This window comes from Macaca thibetana, chromosome 15 (genome assembly GCF_024542745.1).
Source record: "Macaca thibetana thibetana isolate TM-01 chromosome 15, ASM2454274v1, whole genome shotgun sequence".
NCBI classification, from domain to species: domain Eukaryota; kingdom Metazoa; phylum Chordata; class Mammalia; order Primates; family Cercopithecidae; genus Macaca; species Macaca thibetana.
In genome coordinates, this window is record NC_065592.1 from 97,102,618 (window position 1) to 97,123,488 (window position 20,871).

A 20,871-nucleotide genomic window follows, 5' to 3' on the forward strand; every position below is an offset into this window, starting at 1 on the left:
GTGCAAAAGTAATCATGGTTTTTGCCATTGAAAGTAATGGCTTTACTTTTGCATGAACCTTTATATAAAAATTCTTCAAGGGTCATTTGTATTGTACACAGATGTTTCCTCCTTAAAGTAAGCTGCTAACAGCTGATACAGTTGTGGGTGGAGCTGTATGCAGAAATCTTTTGCATTTCTTTTCCTTGTTTCATGTACCATGTAAAATCAATTTTAAGTTTAAAACTAAGTTGCTCAATAATGAGATGCACATTTTTCCCCAACTTCTGTTCTGTTATTATATATTGTTCTATGTTTTAAAGCATATTCCGTGTTGTGTCTCATTTTTGATGTTTATTTATTATGTTCATTTGAAAGTTATTGTACTTGTATGTTAATTTTCATTGATTTTTCTTTTGAGCATGACTTATGTTTTATTTTGTGTTTCTTTTAGGTTTTGTTTTGTTTCATAAGATCCCACTGGATGGGTAGCTGAAATAAAGGAAAAGACAGAGAAAGGGGCTGTGGTGCTTGTTGGTTGATGCTGCCCTGTAAGCTGGACTCTTGGGACTGCTGTTGGCTTATCCCGGGAAGTGCTGCTTATCTGGGGTTTTCTGGTAGATGTGGGAGGTGTTTGGAGGATGTACTATGTGAAGCCTGCATATATTGTGAGCTGTGATTGGGGAACACCAATGCAGAGGCAACTCTCAGGCAGCTAAGCAGCACCTCAAGAAAACATGTTAAATTAATGCTTCTCTTCTTAACAGTAGTTCAAATACAAAACTGAAATGAAATCCCATTGGATTGTACTTCTCTTCTGAAAAGTGTGTTTTTTGACCCTACTTGACATTTATTGACTTAATTGCTTCTGTTTATTAAAATTGACCTGCAAAATTAAAAAAAAAATTAAAGTTGGGAACAGGTATAAGTGCACACTAAATAGTCTAATCTACATGTAACACATATTTTAGTACGATTTTCTATAATCAGCACTGAATTCAGAGGGTTTGACTTTTTCGTGTATAACACAGTGACTTAAAGAGTTAAGGGTGTATATAACCTCACTCTGGGGACGTGGGAGTGTTATTAAAAGGTTATTTCCTTCACTGTCAGTAAAAGTCCAAATGTTTAGCTTAAGTCTGAGAGTCAAACAGTGTTAAGGATTGCCTTAAAGTTCCTTAGCCAGCAAAACAAAACAAAACAAACATTTAAAACATTTAAAAGGAAGAAGAAGAAGAAAAAAGAAAGCAAGAACAAGCAGCAACAGCTGTTTTGTTGGGGCTATAGACTTAGGTTCGGCATAGTCAATTTCAGAATAACTAAGAGTGGAATATATGCATATGGTAAAATTATAACCTTGCCTTTTTTTATTTGCCCTCGGCGATCCACCTGCTTTTTAGAAGTCTGCCGAGTGAGAAGGCCACAGTATCTCATGCTGTTTGCATTACAGAACTGCAGCTTTTCTACTCTGAAAAGGCCCGCGAGCAGAATGGCTGGCCTGCTGTGAGCAGGAGAGGAGATTCTAAGAAGGATAGTCCCCCTACAACATACTGTCATACTGTTGGGTTTTCATGGGTAGGAAAGCTTGTCCTGACCCCAGCAGCAAAGAGGTGGCAGGTCGCTAATGAATATGTGCTTTATAATGTCCTTCTTCATTGCTGAGAGGGCAGCCTTAGAGCTACGGATTTCTGCATCCCCTCTGAGTCTGACCCATGGACACCTGCTTCATTCACTTTAGCATCACAGCGACCTTCGTATGCTGTGTTCAGTCTGTGCCAGGCAGTATCCTTGTCCTGAAGAGAGGTTTGGCTATCCCCACCCCACCCCACCCTGCTCCTTTTTTGTCAGGAGGACTTCAGAGCCAGGCCTGCAGCATTTTGTTTGAAAACACAATCAGCTCTGACTGTTAGACATGCACACAGACACCATAGCTGGATTGGAAACATTTTTTTTTTTTTTTTTTTTTTTGGAAATAGTTGCACAAAGGCTGCAATGTAGCTTTAAGGTTCTATAGATTTTTAACTAGTCCAACACAGTCAGAAACATTGTTTTGAATCCTGTGTGAACCAAGGCATTAATCTTAATAAACCAGGATCCATTTAGGCACCACTTGATATAAAAAGGATATCCATAATGGTTTTATACTGTATCCTTTATATTAGCCACTAAATATGCTATTGCTTGATACAGACCTGTCACAGAATCCTATGGATTACAGCATTTCACTTGGCTACTTCATACCCATGCCTTAAAGAGGGGCGGTTTCTCAAAAGCAGAAACATGCCGCCCGTTCTCCAGTTTTCCTCCGAACTCCATTTGAGTGTAAGGGCAGCTGGCCTTCCATGTGGGGAGGTCCGAATATTTTCTAAATTCCCATTTTCTTGTTCGCGGCTAAATGACAGTTTCTGTCATTGCTTAGATTTCGATCTTTCCCGAAGGTGTCGATTTACAGAGAGGCCAGCTAATAGCAGAAATCCTGACCCTGAAAGAAAAAATGAAATTCAAGCTGTGAGCCAGGCAGGAGCGCGGTACGGCAAAGGTTCTTGACAATCAGCCATTTGGTACAAAAAAATTTTTTAAGCCTTTATGTTATACCATGGAGCCATAGAAAGGCTATGGATTGTTTAAGAACTATTTTAAAGTGTCCCAGACCCAAAACGGAAAAAAAAAAAAAAGAAGAGGAAGAATATTTGTACCCAACAGCTAGAAGGATTGCAAGGTAGATTTTTGTTTTAAAATGTAGAGAAGTGGACAGATAAAGCAATTTAATATATCAAAGATCAGTTGACATCTCCTAGGGAACGATGAAAACAGCAGGCTATTAGAAAATTGTTTCATACGATTCTCGTGTTCTTTTCGGTTTTTTAATCCCTAAAGATCACGATCAGTAACATAGCTTCTCTTTTCTGTACTCTAGACCACCCCTTTTCATCATTTTGCTTTCTGTCTCCCCTATAAGAAATGTGCTTTTTAGAGCTTCCTAATGGCATGTGTTGCATTTTTGCAGCATTAGAAAAGGAGAGGTAGCATTTTTGCTGAAATCAGGCCTGTCACTCCCCAACTAAAGGTTCTGGCACTGCAGTGCCAGGCAGGTCTCCGAAATGAACAGAATGACCTGTATGAGCCGATGCCTGCCCTTTCAGAGGGGCTGCTGTCCCCAGTCGCAGCCAATTGTGCCCCACAGGAATGGGACCCCAGGTTTCCAAATCTTGTGATTCTTTAGGAGAAACATGAAACCTGGATTTTGTGTGAAGCGTCCCTATTGTTAAAAAGTTGGCTCAGTTATTTTTAAAATATTTTGTAAGCCAAGAAAAGTCTGTGGGCTGCCAGTTTGTTACTTTTGTCTTAAAACATGATCATTGTTCTCTCACTGTATCCTTGTGTCTTTCTTTTGCAAATTCACTTTTCTTTCTTCCTGACCTTGCCATTGAGGGCTTTGTTACCACAAGCTAAGAAATTGAGTTTAACAACCCAATTATCTGCAACACATCAATTACCTTTGCTCCTCTCCTATGATTCCCACCACGCTGTGACCCTCAGTTGTCTCCCCTTGCTGGGAATTCTGCACCAATGTCTCCCCTCAACCCATTCCCTGGTTGGTCCTACTCCCGTGTAGCCAGAGACATCCTAGCAAATCCTTCCACCTGTTATATCTGACACTAATTTCTTTTCGGCAGCGCTCATGTCTCTTGGTCCAGTCAAGTGCTGCCAGGTTTAGATAGGAAAGTACATGTCCCATTTTCATGGGTGCCTTTAATGTGGTCCAAGTCCTATATCTTACTATATTTACTCATGGCTCAGTGGGAGCCTCCAGAGACCCTCTCAGGCTGCTGAGCTAGACTAAGGAACGCGTCCAGTATCCTCACACGAGACATTGACTCTGTGACGACAAAAGTACCAACAGTCTGAGGCTAAGAGAGGTTCGTCTCACAACAGGAAAAGCAAATGTCAACACACATGAGAGAGAATTGATTCAGGGGGTTTCTCTCCCAGTCTCCCAGCAGGGACTGATTTCAGTTCCCACCCATTAGGTTTTCTTTCCAGAAATAGGTAGCAAGGACAAGAACTAAACAATCCCAGCACCACCCAGCAACACAGAACACAGGAGTTTGCTTTTGGCTTCCCACTTTCCAAGTAATCCTGAATTAGGCCCAGAATAGCTGAGGCTTGGAGCATCTCCTCAGACAGAGCCGAGGTGACACCTGTTCAGCAGTGTGTGGACTAAATAACTCAAGGAGCTCAAGACAGAACACCAGTTTCATGCCAGGTGCGAGAGAGAGCATGATGGAGGGAAGCCCGCTTTCTCTCTCCTCTTCTTTTCTCTTTATTCCTTTAGGGCACCTGACTTCTCTTTCTCTCTTTCTCTCTCTCTCTCTCTCGTATTCTAAATTGACCCCATGACCAACTGAGAATGTATTTTTGTTTCATTGGTTGTTTCGCAGAATTAAAACACACACAACTTTTTATTCCTCCATTGCAAAATGGAATCAGGATACTACAGAGGACCTGTGCTTTCTTCCTTTGCATGATTTCCACCTCCACCTGTTTTGGTGCTAGCTGCCTAGAACTTCCCTCTTGGTTTGAGTTTGATTCCTTCACACTACACTAGAAGTTCATTTCATCTTATTTTGTCCAGACTCCAGATACGGAGGGACAACTGGAGTGAGGACAAGCAATTCCATACAATATAGGGTCTCTCAGGGTTGGTGCATCCAGCCATGTGGGCAGGGCCAGTCACATCTAGTCTATGGTCCCAGAGCCTCTGGAGTTGTGCAGCTTAGCTGACTCATCTCCAGGGAAATTAGTACAGAAGTAACCACTCTATTAAGTGTGCTCTGCTATGTTCACATGCCTGTAGTACCTGCAAACCATGCCAGGTTCATCTAAAGACATAGGAGAGATTAAGGACTCTCTTGGACAGACCATGAATTGAATTTGCTGCCAGGTACTGCCACACTGAATTTGGTTGACAGAACTCCCAGCCCAGGAAAGTTCCATGAAAACGGCTGTCGTAGAAGGAAATTTCCCACTAAAGTCAGTCCATTTTCAAGTTTTGGGCTTCAGAGGCAAAAGGACGTCCCAGCCACCTGATTTTGATGGTGAGGTAACTCTAAGTTTAATTCAGACTGGTGTTGCAGTGTAGCTCTGGCATGGTCATGAACGAGCACCCAGAATGTGTTGAACCAACCCCCACCCCTAACTACTGACTATGACTGCAGTAGGTTTTTATGGGGAAAAAAATGTGTGAAAAGCAAAAAGAAAGGAATAGAGATTTTTTTAAATCACCTTTATTGTAAGACAATCCATTTGTGAATTGAGTATAAACATATGCAAAGTAACAAGAGATTCCTAAGAAAGACAAATCCTTGAGTTTCACTCACTTCATGTTCAACCATTTGCTGTAATCCAGAGGCAGCCTGTGAATCATTCTCATGCCCTGTGTGGTTTTTTTTTCCCTATAATGTTCCAGGTTTAAAAGCCATTTTTTTCCACGTTTTCTGTAAATAATGGATAATCATTTTTAAAAATTTTATTTTTAGTGCTGTTTTAGCAATGTGGATAGATCATAAATGTACTTGCTGAATTCAATCATTTTTAACAAGCCAATAAAGTTTGATAATTCACTCCATGTGTCTTGCATTCTCTATAGATCTTGTGTACTTCCTCACACCTCCTCAAGTATGTGCTGTCACCCGAGTACCCTTGGTTGTGTTCAGAACTGAAGACGTTAGAAGAAATAGTGTGAGAAATGTCACTGAGAGTTTCAGGGGAGTCCCAAACCCATTTCAGATTCTGTGATAAATTATCCCCCCAAAAAGGACTTTTAAAATTTCTGTCAGTATGAATTGTCCATTTATTGTTTACTGATTCTTGCATCAGAAATATTTTCATTGGCTAAAAGGCAATTCTTTAAAAAAAAAAAAAAAAAAAAAGCTTATGGGAATTTTTTTTAAAACCCTAAATTCCATGGCAAAGCCCTTTGGTATTTAAAAAACTTGAAATGACCCAGGTCACAACAAGAGAGTATAGTCAATGCTCTGTTTGTCTATTCCAAATGACTTTGTGGACATATAAAATAATGACTTGGGCTTGAAAGAGAGAGAGAGGGGAACATGTTGGATGTAGAGGGAAGATACCATGAGACCATAACTGTTAGCATGGTGCCCACACTTCATGTCCCTTTTGTCTCTATCCTCAGGTCAGCTGCATGGTTCCTGCCCCATTTTTCCCACTGAAAACAAGATGTAAAGTGAGGTTTGTAGGACCTCAGGCTCTGATTCATTTGAGCCTGCCATCCCCTTCTGTTAACACCCACGGGATTTTGCTCTAAATCGGACTTAGGGATTGGAAAAACTAATCTAGTGTGACCTCATGCTTTGTCAAGTATACTGCCCCTCTTTTAAAAGCCCAGTGTTGGGCTGGGTGTGGCGGCTCACATCTATAATCCCAGCACTTTTGGAGGCCAAGGTGGGCGGATCATGAGGTCAAGATTTCAAGACCAGCCTGGCCAACATGGGGAAACCCTGTCTCTACTAAAAATACAGAAATTAGCTGGGCATGGTGGCAGGTGTTTGTAATCCCACCTACTTGGGAGACTGAGGCAGGAGAATTATTTGAACCCCGGAGGCGCAGGTTGCAATGAGCCAAGATTGCGCCATTGCACTTCAGCCTGGGTGACACCACAAGATTCCATCTCAAAAAAAACAAAAAAACAAAACAACAACAACAACAAAAAACAAAGCAAAAAAAAAAACCCAGTGTTCAGTGTTAGTGACTTGTGCTTTTTCCAAACTCCCTTCTCCATTTATTGAACTGAGAACAGGTTGCATCTAACATCTGAAGGTCATATGATAATTTGGAGTGGCAGGCATTTGTCGCAGACTATGCAGGTTTGAATCCCAGCTATGTCCACAAACAATATAATCTTGGGAAAGTTCTTTCACTGCTCCATGCTTCTGTTTCTTCCTTTGCAGAATGAGATGATGGTAATAAGAATAGTACAATATTTACCTCACTAGGCTGTTATAAGGGTTAAATGAGATGGCTCAGGTAAAGCCCTTAGCACATTGCCTGGCAAGTGGGACACTTGGTATTGCTAATAGCTAATACTTCAAAAGAGCTCTGGTTGGCGGGTCGTTGGGTGTATCTCAGTAAATGTCCAAGAATTACAAACCCACTTGCATATCTCGGTCATATGCAGATTGTGTGGTTGCAAATAATGGAAACCAAATGAAAGGAAACTTCACTCACTGGGCCATCCTGGGTGTGGCCCAACCTGTGAAGACCACTTTGAAATTGTTTCAGGAGTTATTAGGATCCTGCTCTTGAATTCTTCTATCAAAGCCAATTCTTACACACTGATTCTGCCTCAAGTTTGATTTTGATAAAATAAGAGGTTCTGATTTATTTGGCCAGTATCCTAACAGTTCCATGAGTTCGAATGATGGTCTGTCATTTGCGAATTCTTAGAGAAATAGCTCTGAATGTCTTACAGTGAATACAGCTGGCCTCACTAGTTCTCATTTTATTAATTCGGAATTCTTTTTACCATTTCAACAGGGACTGCATTAACTTTAATTTTTGAATTATCTATTGAAAAATCTTTGGCTAAGAATGTAAGTAACAACTTAGCCAGAAGATTGTTTCAAAGAAAAGATAGTTTCAAGTTCCCTCAAGACTTAGAAACAAGTATTCACAGGCAATGAGTTATGAATAACTAGATTATTCTTTTCCTTCCTGAAGTCGTTTCTGGTAATAGCTCTAGGAGGCCACACATGATTGGCCTAGTTGGAACGACTTCATGTTTGAAGTCACAAATTTCATGTTCTTAAAAATACTTCATAATTTGCACTTTTTTTCTTATCATTAAATCTTTTTAAGTGAGTGGCATTGATGTTTTTCTAGCACTTAATTTAGGAGAATTTTACTGTTGCTACCACCTTTCCTAACACATCCTTTAGTGAGCTCTACCACAGGACCTAAGAGGTAATGATAGGTGACAGGCATTGACTTCAAACTTAAGTGCTTCATGATCCTCCCAACAACTTTATGAGGCCAAAGCTAATATTGCCTATATTTTAAAGATTAGGAAACTGAGGAATGGAACCCATGAGGGACTTGCCTCAGGTTACCTAGCTAACAAGTTAAAACTAGGATTTGAATTCAGGCAGGCTGGCTGTAAAGCTGGTGCTCCCGATGTGAACTGGATTCTTGAACTGGGCTGGGGCTAGAGTGAGGCCAGCCAGGTGTCTAGGGCACAATTTGAAAGATGGTGGCAACTCTAAGGTTCATGTAAGTGCCCAGTGGCCACTCCTACTAGCACTGGGAGTTGTGTTATTGTTGTAGCAAAGTAGAATTGTGAAGTTAACTGAAGTCACTGGAGAGGCACCCTTTGATCCCAGCAAGTCCTCAGGTATTTGTGCCATGAACAAATCCTTTGCAGATCTTGACTTGCAAGTATGTGGCACAGTAGTGAAATTGGCACATGCATTTTAAATTTTACCTTGTGAAAAAGAGAAGTTGCATCAAGTCTCTATTCACTGCTAATTAGTTAATGAAAAAAACCAGAGCACGTTTGCTTTGTCTGTTGTAACTGAAGATGGATTTGCTGTTTTTGATTGCCTTCGGGTGAATTTTCTCATCACTCTTGAAGTTTAGTACTTCCCATTCTTTTGGAGTAGTCCCTACTCTCCGATGAGTGAACTTGAGGGAAACCTTGCAAGTGGAAAGGGCCTGGTGGGAAAGGGTGTTGAGGACACATCCTGCCACCTCCATGAACAGAATCCAGACGTCAGAACAAGGTGGTGAAAAATGCCTGCGCTGTTCCTTGTGTTTCAAACACCCAGAGGCAGAGCAGCATTGGAGCAGCTTGGTCACTTCGATGTGCCTGTCCTCAAATGTCCTGTCTGGCAGTAACTGAGAGAGACTGCCAAAGGCACATGCTAATTTTCCAGTCATTTGGTCAAGCCCCATCTCACACGCTACAAGACCCTGGAGCCTGTGTTTACTGAGTTAAAATCTCTGCCTGACCATAAATTATTGAACAGAAAGTTCCCCCCCTCTCTTTTTTAAAATTTTTAACCTGTCGCCAAGGAGGAAAGGAGAAACCTCTTTTGTGTTTATTAACCACGTTTCCATCTCTTTTTAATAATTCTCGTCATGCTGTAATCAGTCGTGCTGAATTATTATATAAAAACATAGGCCACGGCTGTTTGCTTTAAGGATTTTAATTCAGCCTCAAGTAAATTCACGCAATTTCACCTCAAGCCCCTTTAGTAGGGGTAGGAAGTACAGAGTCGCCAGCACTGTTTTACCTTCTGTGAGGAGTTCTAGGTTTGTCACCTGAACTGGGACACAGCCTCTGAGGGAGCTTCCAGGTTTTTCAAAGACTGTTCTCAAGGCAGATTTTCCTCTTTGCATTTACTCGAGGCTGCTGGGTCTTGGGGAGGTTGATTGATTACCTCTCCATCACCCTTGACTCAACTCTGTTGGATTGAATGCCACGTCTAATTACATGCAGGTCTCCTGCTGGCTTCCCAGGGCGTCTGACTCTGTGGGGTGCACTGGCAGGTCTCAGGTAGAGGAGACGTTCAGGGTATGTCTGCTGTGTTCCCCTTGTGGAGGTGCCAGCCTTAAACAGGCTCAGTCCTCCCTATCTGGAGTCCTGCAGAATGGCGCCTTCTCTGTGGTTCCAGCTCTCCCTGGGATCCAGCAAAGCTATTTTCCCCTCCTGAATCTCCATTCCTGGTGTTGGTAAGGGCTTCCCACTGTTGTCAGTCTCTGAGTGCCTATTTCCTGTTTGTTTCTTTACCCCGCCCACACCTCTCTGTGTGGCCCTAAAATATATCTCTTCATTTGAACCATATGGGTTGAGTTATTTTTCCTTGACAAAACCCTGAGACATATGTTATGTTCTTTAATATATGATGTCATTTTATCTTCCATCAAATCTCTTCCTACTCTAGTAAATATTTATTAAGTGTCAATTACAGTTGACCCTTTAACAATGTGGGGATTAAGGGCACCAATTCCCTGCACAGTTGAAAATATGAGTATAATTTTTGACTGCCCCAAAACTTAACTACTAATAGCTTACTTTTTTTCTTGCCTTTTTTTTTTTTTTTTTTTTTTTGAGACAGAGTCTCGCTCTGTTGCCCAGGCTGGAGTGCAGTGGTGTGATCTCTGCTCATTGCAACCTCCGCTTCCTAGGTTCAAACGATTCTCCTGCCTCAACCTCCCTAGTAGCTGGGACTACAGGTGTGCACCACCATGCCCAGCTAATTTTTGTATTTTTAATAGACATGGGGTTTCACCATGTTGGCCAGGCTGATGTTGAACTCCCAACCTCAAGTGATCTGCCTGCCTCGGCCTCCCAAAGTGCTGGGATTACAGGTGCAGGCCACCATGCCTGGCCAATAGCTTGCTTTTGACCAGAAGTCTTACTAATTCCATAAACAGTTGGTTAATACATAGACTAGTATCTACATATATTTTATGCATTCATGACATATTTAACTTTTAATTTTTTCAATACTTCTAGGTTACAAGTTTCAACTGTTAATTTTTTCAAATTGTTTCAAATCTCCTAAAAAATTCCAATATATTGATTGAAAAAAATGTGTGTATAAGTGGACTTAAGCAGTTCCAACCTGTGTTGTTCAAGGATCAAGTGTATATGTCGGCCAGTGAGCTAGGCACTGGGAGGTACCTCCACAAACCAAGCCGACTCCATCTTTGGCCTTATGGGCTATAGCCTGATGATAATGTCTATAATATTGATACCATTGCTGCCCATAATAAGAGAACAATGGCTTAGAAAGTTAAATGACTTTTCCAAGGTCACACACATCAGATTTGTCTTCCTATAAAATCCCTGCTTCTGGCATTGTTTCTCTGAGGCCAATGGTTTTCCTTTGTCTCTTGGGTGTCTCTAGGCTGCAAGTTCTGAGCTAGCCATAAGACCTCTGTTCTTCATTTTGGTGACTGCAATTCTTCTTGACTTGGTGTAAATGCATAAGGTATCCCTGCCCTTGTAACCTGTTTTCTCTTTTTTTCTTTCCCTTTTATCTGTTTTTTAAAAAGCATTTTCTTCTTTTTCTTCCAGTTCTCTTTTTACTCAAGACAAACACCATATTTATGGTCTTTTCTTTAATTTTCACACTTTAAAATTTTCAAATTGTTGGGTGGAATGTACTTAGCTTGTGTGTTTATGTGTGTGTGCAAGAGAAAGAGAAAGGCTCAAGTAAAGAAAGGGTACAAGAATTTACACACATACACACACAAACACACACACACACACCCCCCCTTATGGAATAGGAATACCATGTACTTTCAGCTCTATTTGATTAAATGGGAATCTAATCCCTGTACATACACCATTTACCATTATCACCTCCTCAGTGCTCACTGTGCTATAACACTCCCAGCTCTTCTTAAAAAACTTTTCATGTTGTATTTTTTGCTCTTTGTTTTTACTTCCTTATAAATAGCAAGAAGTTTTGCTGAGAAGAAATGATTACAAATCCCAAAAGGTTGGTGTTCCGTTCTGAGCTCCAAGATGTAAGGATTGAGTGGATTTCAAACTTGGCAAAATTTCTGACTTGGCAAATGCTTCCATCCTTATTTATGACAGCTTGGAAACTTCCATTTTCCAGGGTTTATAAATGATGCTGCTGATTTTGTCTCCTTTTTTTATTTTGCTGTGAATTATAAAATAACCAGCCTGAAGGTTTCTTTATAATGTTAACTCTCTTAGCAGAGAGAAAGAGAGAGAGAGAGAGAGAGAGAGAGAGAGAGAGAGAGAGAGAGAGACAGAGACAGAGAGACAGAGAGACAGAGAGACAAAGGGAAGAGAGAATGTGTGTGAATTGTTGTGTTCTTTCTTTTCTTGGTTATGAGGTGCATTTTACATATTTCATAAGCCAATTTACTTCCCTTTTTCTGCCTTTCAACAAAATGAAAATCTAGAAATGTTGAGGTGTGGGATACAGAGAGTGACAACCTGTGGTTGTCATTGTCACCACGAAGGACTTCTTGGCCAGCAGTCCTGGAGGATGATAAATTTCATGTCCAAATAGCAATTTAACATTTGGAATTCTGGGAGCAAGAGAAGTAATGCATAAAGTCTCAGAGAGTTTGTTTCTAGTGGTGTGAATAGGCTATTTCAGGGGTCTCCATGCCCATATTCTTAGAAAATTGTCCAAGTGGAAGAAAAACAAAGAAGTTGTCACCTTCTTTTCCCTTGACCCCCCTCCTCCCCCTGAAGCCTTCTTCATTTTCTTTTTCCCTTTCTCTTACTTCGATACTCAATTCCTCAAAGCCCACTCATCTTAGGTTTCCTCTGCAAGTGCTTTTACCTTTAGATTCATGGGAATACACAGAAATTGGGAGCCTTGATTTATTGGGTAGAATAGACAGATTTTTCGAAATGTGGGCAGTAGGAATTTTCCAGTGCAGAATGTGTCCTCTCAGAAGCAGACACCAAGATGGGATTAAAGCTGCAAAGATTTTTATCATGAGAAACTCTTGGGTGAGAGAAGCAGGGAAGGGAATCGGAGAGCAAGGGTCTTCAAGAGCATCAGACTGCAATGCGAGCAGGACTGTGGGTGAATAAGAGAGGGACGGAGGCTTAGGTCAAGCACCCTCAACTGTTGTTCACTCTAGGGAGTTATTGGCGAGGCTGCTGGGGAGTCTTTGAGTCAAATCAGCCTTCAGAAGACTTCCTTGTCTCCCAGGAGGGTTCTCCCTTTGTATTCCCACCACTCTCAGTCATTGGCTCTGGAGCTTGGCCTCTGTGCAAATGAGGTGATAAATTCCCGAGCTCAGCATTTGATACCCTTGGTCAACTATGTCCCCTGTCCTTGAAGGTCTGTGAGGTGCATTCTCAACAGTAGACACTGTCTTATCTGAGCTCCACTTAACAGATGTGCTCATTAATTGCTGCTTGCCACTTCTCTGTGAAACACAATGACCAACCTGCACAGCACCCTGGACACTCCTGGCTGAATATCTGGGTTGAGTGCTTACGGAACCTCCCCTTCCTTAAATGACCTACTGTCAGTTTCGTTGGTTAAAAGGGCTTCTACTACAATCATTTCTTTTTTTTTTTTTTTAAAGTACCCAGGTTGGGCAAGTCAACATTTTGAAATGTTAAAATGTAATTTTTGAGCTGTAGCCATCCTTTTATTTATGGCAACATAAAACAACATCTGAAACTAAGACCTGTTTTTGTTTTTCTCGCCTACATACTAAAACCACGAGTGATTTTATTTCATTTTATGTAGTGTTCCCCGTCAAACAAATTTCCTATCATGACAGCTCTTGTTACTGATTTATATTCTTTCAGAAGAGTGTTTATGGAAGTGTACATCAATGCCTTGCCAGGCATGAGGACAGAGTCAGAGTGGTACAGAGCAATGCATCCTCTTACACAATCACTCACCCCTGGACTTTAGCAGCCCCTGCATTGAATTGTTTTCAAGGAAAATGAGACCTTATTCAGATTCAACCAACTTTATTGAGTACTTTCTATGTGCTAGACTATAGGTTCCTGATTCAAATGACTACAGGTTGGGACAGTCCTGGGCGTGAGTAACCGGGATGGAGGGGAATGCCCCATACACAGGCTAGGACTGCCCCTAGCCCAGCCCATGTTGGCGTGCAGGAATGAAAACCTAGTGTGCCCAACTCTTCTGATTTTTTTTAAGACAAGGGGAGATCAGGGTTTTTATGTGAAATTTTCCAGTTTTTAAATGTTGGCAAGACCCTTCACATTTTTTAAGGTCTCTATGAGCCAAACACAACAAGTGTTGATGCCAAATGTTGCCGTTTGTGACTCTCCTGCTGGACATTCTGCTCATAGCTTTCAGAAGTGGTTCCTTTACAACAGCCCTGAGTAGATCCTTATCTTAAGTCAGGCTTCCTGGAAGCCGACGCTGAGATGAGGTTTCACGTGTAAGTAATTTATTAAGGGTGTGCCTGGGACAGGAACGGGGAATCAGGACAGTAGGGGAGGAGCTAAGCAAGAGTATGATTTGAGCCAAAGCCTTGTGGAGGTGGTTTCAGCCATTGAAGTTCAGTCATTTAAGTTACCACTCAGAGTCATCCCACCCTGAGCTTAGGGAGCTGGGCTTTCATATATGTGCACCTGTCAGTCATTAGCTGAGGTTGCAACAGGCAAAAATGGGCTCCAATAGCTCAAGGGAAGTCCTCCAGAAAAGTGACACAGGTGCTGGATGTTGCCACTGCAGGACACACAATGGCAGTAACAGTGGTTCTGAGAGATCCCTCACGCCCCACCACCAGCGATCTGTGGCTCTCCCTAGTTGACAAGCTGAGCCAGAATTCAGAAACTAATCTTTTGACTCTGTGGCCAGTGCTTGTTGGCACCCTTTCCACCTGCTTCTTAACTGAGATCAGCATGTAGAATTCAGATCATCTTAGACCCTGGCCAATTGGTATGTTGGCCCTGGGCTACTAACTCTTCTTTTCCTCTGGTAATGCACGGAGTGAGGGTGGCATGGCTATTCAGAGGAGGTGGGGCAGCCCAAAAGGAGCAAGAAAGAGGCTCTGGAGCCCCCAGCCCTGTAGGCAGTCCTAAATGGGCTCCCCAGGGAGGCTGAGGCGACTCTCAGTTCTACATTTCTCTTGCTAAGTTTGGCAATTTCTTACCTGTGATACAGACAGTGTTTCCGGGTGCTCTGTGTCCCGGTGAGTTCTGGGCCTATGAGACACACTTGTCCTGCTGCTGGAAAAGTGGGGCTTTTGGGGAAATAGGCCAGCAGCTTCTACGTCTTGCATCATAGTGCCACAGTATGAAGGTTGTTTCCTTTAGAGAGCTTAAAGCTATTCATAGATTTAATTTGGAGATACACCCTCTAAAATCCAACTAATTTCTCTTGAAGGAAATCTATGAGATCTGAGGAGAAAAGGCAGAAGCTACAGCACCATCTGCTAACCAAACACCTCTGGATTTTATGGGTTCCAGAGGCAAAAAGATCAGTTTTATTTTATTTTACTTTTTTAACTGAGTTCCTTACGTGTGCCCAGACACACCTGCCCTGTCCCTTCTGCTGTGGTGGACAGTTTGCTCATCTTTCCAACTCCTGGATTACCCATGACAGCTTTTCTCTCCCTAGGCTATTGAATGTGGTTCCAAAATCAAGCCAAGTCTTCCTCACCCAAACCTTTCAAACCTATCCATTTTGTGTACCCCCACCCCCTCCACCATCCTCCAGGCCATCTGTAGTTGAGAGGAGCAAGCTGGTCTTCTCTCTGCCTTCTCACCATGCTTCCACTCCCTGAGTCCCACATTATCTTCCCAAGATGTACGCTTGAGCCTTAGGCAACTTGCACAGCTGAGTAGATTAAGTCCAAACTTCTCATGCTTTCACTCCCTGAGTCCCACATTATCTTCCCAAGATGTACGCTTGAGCCTTAGGCAACTTGCACAGCTGAGTAGATTAAGTCCAAGCTTCTCAAAAGAGCATTCCAAGTTCAGGACACTGTCGCTCCAGCCATGTTTCCCCACCCACCACCTCTGGTCCACTTCCTCAAGCTGCCCACTGCACTTGGTTTGACCCTCTTCCTGCCACCACCCTCAACTTATTGATTGGGCGACCTTGAACTTGGTAGTTAACTCTCCAAGTCTCAGATTCGTCCTCATTAAAACAAGGGTGGAGTGATTAGGAGACTTAAGTGGAAAAAAAGTCTGGCAAGTCATTCAGACAGCATGGCATTCAGTAACGGTAGCAATGACCATAAAAATAATTATCATGATTGTTACCTATCTTCCCATGCACCTAGTAGCTGCCTCAGAATTCTGCACACAGAATGGCACCTTCTTTCCTATACTCCCATATTAATAATCGTGCCATAGTGTTCATCTGGTGAGAGGAGCTTGGGTCTGCTGTTGCTGCATTCAACTGGATTGCTCCAAAGCATGAGACCACATGCCACTCCTGTCAAAGGTGCTACTGTGCTTTCAAAGAAACAAATGAAAAAGATGTGATTCTCAGCTGAGTTCGCTTTTGTTGAGTTGTGCGAATGGTTCTGAGTAAAGCTGTGTGGTACCTCATAGTGAAAGGCTCAATCAGAAATAGGGAGCTTCTGAGGCAGAGAAGATCAGTAAAGCTTTAGGATTCTGAATGAAACTAAATTCCACCCCCCATCCATGGACAGCAGAAGCAAATATCTCTGGGGAACTTCCTCAAGATGTGAACCAGGGGCTGCCATAACGAGTTACCGCAAACGTGATGGTTTACAACAGCAGAAATTTATCCTCATTGTTGTGGAGTCCGGAAGTTTGAAAGTGAGGGGTTGACAGGGTAGGTTCCTTTTGGAGGACCTGAGGGCCTCTCTTAGTTTCTGGGGGCAATTCTCAGCATCCTTTGGCTTATAGCTGTATCACTCCAGCCACTGTATCTGCCTTCAGCTCACCTTCTCCCTGCGTCTCCATGTCCTGTCTTCCTCTTACAGAAATTGTCACTAGATTTAGAGCCTACCCTAAATCCATGATAATCTCATCTCAGTGATTTTTAATAACATTCACGATGACCCTTATTTCCAGGTAAGATTGCTGTCACAGGTTTCAGAGGTTAGGATTGGACATATCCTTTTTACAGGCCACCATGTAACCCACTACCTGGAGAACAGAGTTGAACTGAGAGGTTGATAGCACAATGGAAGGTACATGATATAGATGCCAAGAAGATCTGAGTTCTAATCCCTGTTTGGCCCATGATGTGGACATATCCCCTAACCTCACTAAGTCTCAGTTTTTCCTTTTCTGTAAAAGAGGGATACTAATTTCCACCACATAGCCTGTGAGAATAAGTTAACAATGCAGGTATCTAGTACTTAGTAGATTCACAATATAATTATTGTCTACAGCTATTACCACCACTCATTCATTCAGTTAATAAAAATTTAAATCTCTGGACATCAAGGTGAAAGAGACGTATCATATGACTTTTAGTCATAAAAACACTTAGAAGGAGTTTTGTGTTTGTTGAATGAATAAGCAAGTGTTCAGATCTGAAGCCTATCAGAAGTACTTGCTTTGTTCCAAGCAACAGAAGGGAGTTTGGCAGGTCCTCTTATGCACTGTCCTGCCTGCGGGGTGAATGATGATGATGGTGATGCCAGACTTTAAAGGAAGCTCCTATTTTAGATTGGTCTTTATAATCCTTAAAAAATACCATTGCATTATCATTCACTTCAGTAGTCCACATAGGTGGTCATCAGACTGAATTCTGTGGGGAACTAATATCAAGAGGCAACGTGAGGTGTCCCAACTAAAGAAAAAACTTAAAGCACAGAGCAAAGTGGGGCCAGGCAAGTAACAGTTAAAGGGAGGAGAGAGGGGCAACCCCTTGGAGAGTGTGTGTCTTATTTAAACAGGGCAGCTGATAATCACTGGCTCATTCAACCATGCATTTAACCCTTCTGCATGCCTTGGACTGTGCCGAGTGCTGGGGCCACTTGGGTGAGCAAGGCAAGTGCTGTCTTCATGGAGCTTATGTTCTCCGAGTGCAACTCCAGCTCTGGGTGCCACGTGGGAATCCAGGGTTCTCTGAGCGCGACTCCAGCTCTGGGTGCCACGTGGGAATCCAGGGCTTGTTGCTGCCCAATCATCTGCTCTGTAAAGAGAAGAAGCCAGAGGTTATGTGAAATCTCCTGATTTTTAAATGTTGGCAGACAGTGTACGTTTTTAAAGAACACTGTGCAGGCCAGACAAAACTTGCCTTTTGACTCAATTGGGCCTGTAGGCTGCCAATCTGTAACCCTTGGGGTGGAATCTCATGACCTTTGCCTTAAGAAACATTTTTCAAATGTCTGATTTTACGCTAATTCTCTTTTTTCCTGACTTCATTGCAAGCTGCTAATGCTTACTGCTTGTGTCTATGCCCTCCTGGATTTAACGATTCCTCTGTGTTTTCAGCTGAGCTAACCTCAGTCTACCAGCTTCTCCCTTGCAAACCTAAGCCCCATATCTTTGATTACAGTTTTGTGTTCTCTCAAGCTTCTAGAAAGGCTCTGAGCATTGCCCTTTTTCCCTCAACATTTCTTCTCTTGAGAGTCGGAATCTAGTCCAAACCCTTAACTAAACAGCTCATAGATTAGAGCTGCTTTTAAGCCTTCCTTTCGGACTTTGCCATTCCAATTTTCACAGCCATTGAGTTGCGTTGACTCCCAACCTTAGGTGTGATATTAATTTCTCTCAGAGGGACATGGATTTAATAGACTTTTTAATTAACATTTTGCAGAATTGGAGCTGTCATTCTTTATGGCAGACTGATACAAATGTCTATAATTACATTTTTGGCATTACATCTGGGGAAAAGTCTAGAAATGTTTGTTTTAACCCCTTCCTAAAACATGCTGATTTATGGGCAGGCCTCTGTATGCACACCTCTAACAGGCCCAGTTGTCATGACAACACAGAACATCATTTGTCAAAGAGCTATAACTTCATTATATGTTGAAGCTGAAAATTTATCTTTTAGAATGTATTTTTATGACAGGGAAATTTTGCATTTCCATAGATATGCTTCTTCTCCCTAATTCTGCTTGTCTTTAGGGAGATTCGGGATTCAGGTGAATATTTTCTAGAGAATAAGACAAAGCTCCTACCTTTCGTTCTCTCCCCCATCCCAGATGAATTACTGTATTCATTCCAAAGAGAACTCAGATGGACTCATTAGTACAACACAACAAAGGTAAAATTGTATGCCAAGTGTCTCTAACTAAATATGATTTTTGTTTCTTTTAAAACATTAACATTTTATTGGTTGATTATTTTTGGCAGTAAAGTTCAAAGAAAGGGAAGAAAGAAAATGTCTGTAAATCCTTCCTACAAGCTGGAGAAAGTGAAATATTTAGTTATTATATTTCCTCGTGTGATGTGTGATTCACAGATTGAAACGTCAAAGCCGATTAAAGGGGCAGGCAAATATATAAATTAGTGCAGTAGGCTCCTGGGGGTTGTATCAAAAGGAATGCTGCATGCCTTCTCTGAGGATAGTAGCTTATTAGTGTTTACTGACAAATGTGGACCATTGTACAGGATTGTTTGTTTTATTAATTTTTTAAAAGAAGCCAGAAATCTATGGTGGTTCCTTTTTTGTTTGTTTATTTGTTTTGAGATGGGGTCTTGTCACCCAGGCTGGAGTGCAGTGGCAAGATCTCAGTTCACGTGCAACATCCGCCTCCCAGGTTCAAGCAATTCTCATGCCTCAGCCTCTCCGGTAGCTGGGATTACAGGTGGGTGCCACCATACCTGGCTAATTTTTGTATTTTCAGTAGAGACGGGGTTTCACTGTGTTGGTCACGCTGGTCTTGAACTCCTGACCTCAAATGATCCGCCTGCCTCAGCCTCCCAAAGTGCTGGGATTACAGGTGCAAGCCACAGCACCTGGCCCAGAGATCAATTTTCACATGAAATTTTCTAATTTTAAAATGTCTTCAGGTCGTATGAATGTGTATTTTTTTATTTGTTTGTTTTTTGGTTTTGGGGGTTTTTTAAAAGCAGGTAATAGTCAAACAAAGCATATCTGAGGACAGGTTCACTCCATGGACTCTTAGATGTGGTTTCTGTCCTAACGAATGCTACACAACAGCTTAGAATGGTTTTGTTTCTCTAAACAAAATGACCAAATCAATCATTGCACTCTCCAGGCCTTCTCAGGATCTGGCGTGTTGAGTGTTCTGTCTGTTGGTCTCTCAAGGGGCGATGTTCCGCCCGTTTGCATGCTGGGCTGTTGTTGGACTCTGCACCACCCAGGAGAGGAGACAGTGAGAGAATCCCACCTGCTCCTCGCCGATATGCCAAGATGGATGGCGGGGGTACATCAGATGCCTTCTGGGATTGTTCAGGGATTTATGATGCTCACTTTTTGTTTTTGATGGATGGGGTCATTTAATCCTCTCCACTAAACCCCATCTTTTTCTTTTGTATTGAGAACTCCTGGACTGCTGCTGCCTTTTCACAAGGGATCGCAAAGATTTTCTTCCCTCTTACTGCATTTGAGAGTGTTTTGTTTCTCATTCATCAATGAGGGTAAAACACTAGTAATTCTTGGGAATAAACCATCAAAAACATCTGGGGCAAAGCTTCCCTGTGGGTATTACTGCGCCAGAGTAGGAGCAGTTTAGGGAACACCCCCTTCTCTCCAAATCCTCCTGTGGTGGACATCTATCACCTATCACCTCGCTGGCTGAAAGTTAGATTTAAGACATGTTGGCATTCATATAGAATTATGCTAAGTATGGAAGCCTCACAGTGGCTCTGGCAACAACAGCAGGTCAAGACATGCTTCATGCTTCTTCTCACCTTTCCCAGGCCGCCTCATGATGCCTTTCACACACCCTAGGCACAAGTCTGTCCTTGTTTACCCTCACATTCTTGTATACCCTCACGTTCTTGTATACAGTTTCCTGTACACAGAATGTTGTGCAGCATCGCATCTCATTTTAACCCACACAGGGCTTTATTGATCCTTTATGGGCATTTAAACATTAGCACCACTGGTTAGAAGTGTGATAGAAACAGTCTCCCAATAAGTAGCTTTTAGAAACTGGCACAGGTTTGGGTTCCTATTATTTTCCTGTTTCCTTATTATGCTTTAGAGCAGCCTAAGGGTGTGTGTGTATGTGTGTGAGCATGCGTGCATGTGTGTGTGTGTGTGTGTGTGTGTGTGTGTGATTTTGGCTTAATTTTTCTTTTTATGAACTGTTCTTAGCCTATAAGAGAGAAAGGAGATGTTATAAATAAGATACATTATTGAACAAAATATGCTGACACCCTATGCCAGGTAGAGGCAGTTGAATCTCCAAAGCTTTTCTCAATTTTTTTTAAAGTGTTTTGAAATGACCATAGAGTGGTAATGAACT

At 42.1% G+C, this 20,871-nt stretch overlaps 1 protein-coding gene across 11 annotated transcripts in view; it reads left to right on the top strand.

Annotated features, from left to right (window-relative positions):
* Positions 1-20,871, top strand: part of NTRK2 (neurotrophic receptor tyrosine kinase 2) — a 368,220-nt gene that overhangs the window by 142,477 nt on the left and 204,872 nt on the right. For 2 of the 11 annotated variants that reach the window (XM_050761183.1, XM_050761184.1), the window contains one exon: positions 434-5,603. The exons of the other annotated variants lie outside the window; for them this stretch is intronic. In XM_050761183.1, coding sequence (XP_050617140.1) covers positions 434-471 — 38 coding nt within the window. In that variant the 3' untranslated portion in view covers positions 472-5,603. Of the gene's footprint in view, positions 1-433; positions 5,604-20,871 lie in introns of those variants that run through there. 11 annotated transcript variants of the gene reach the window in all.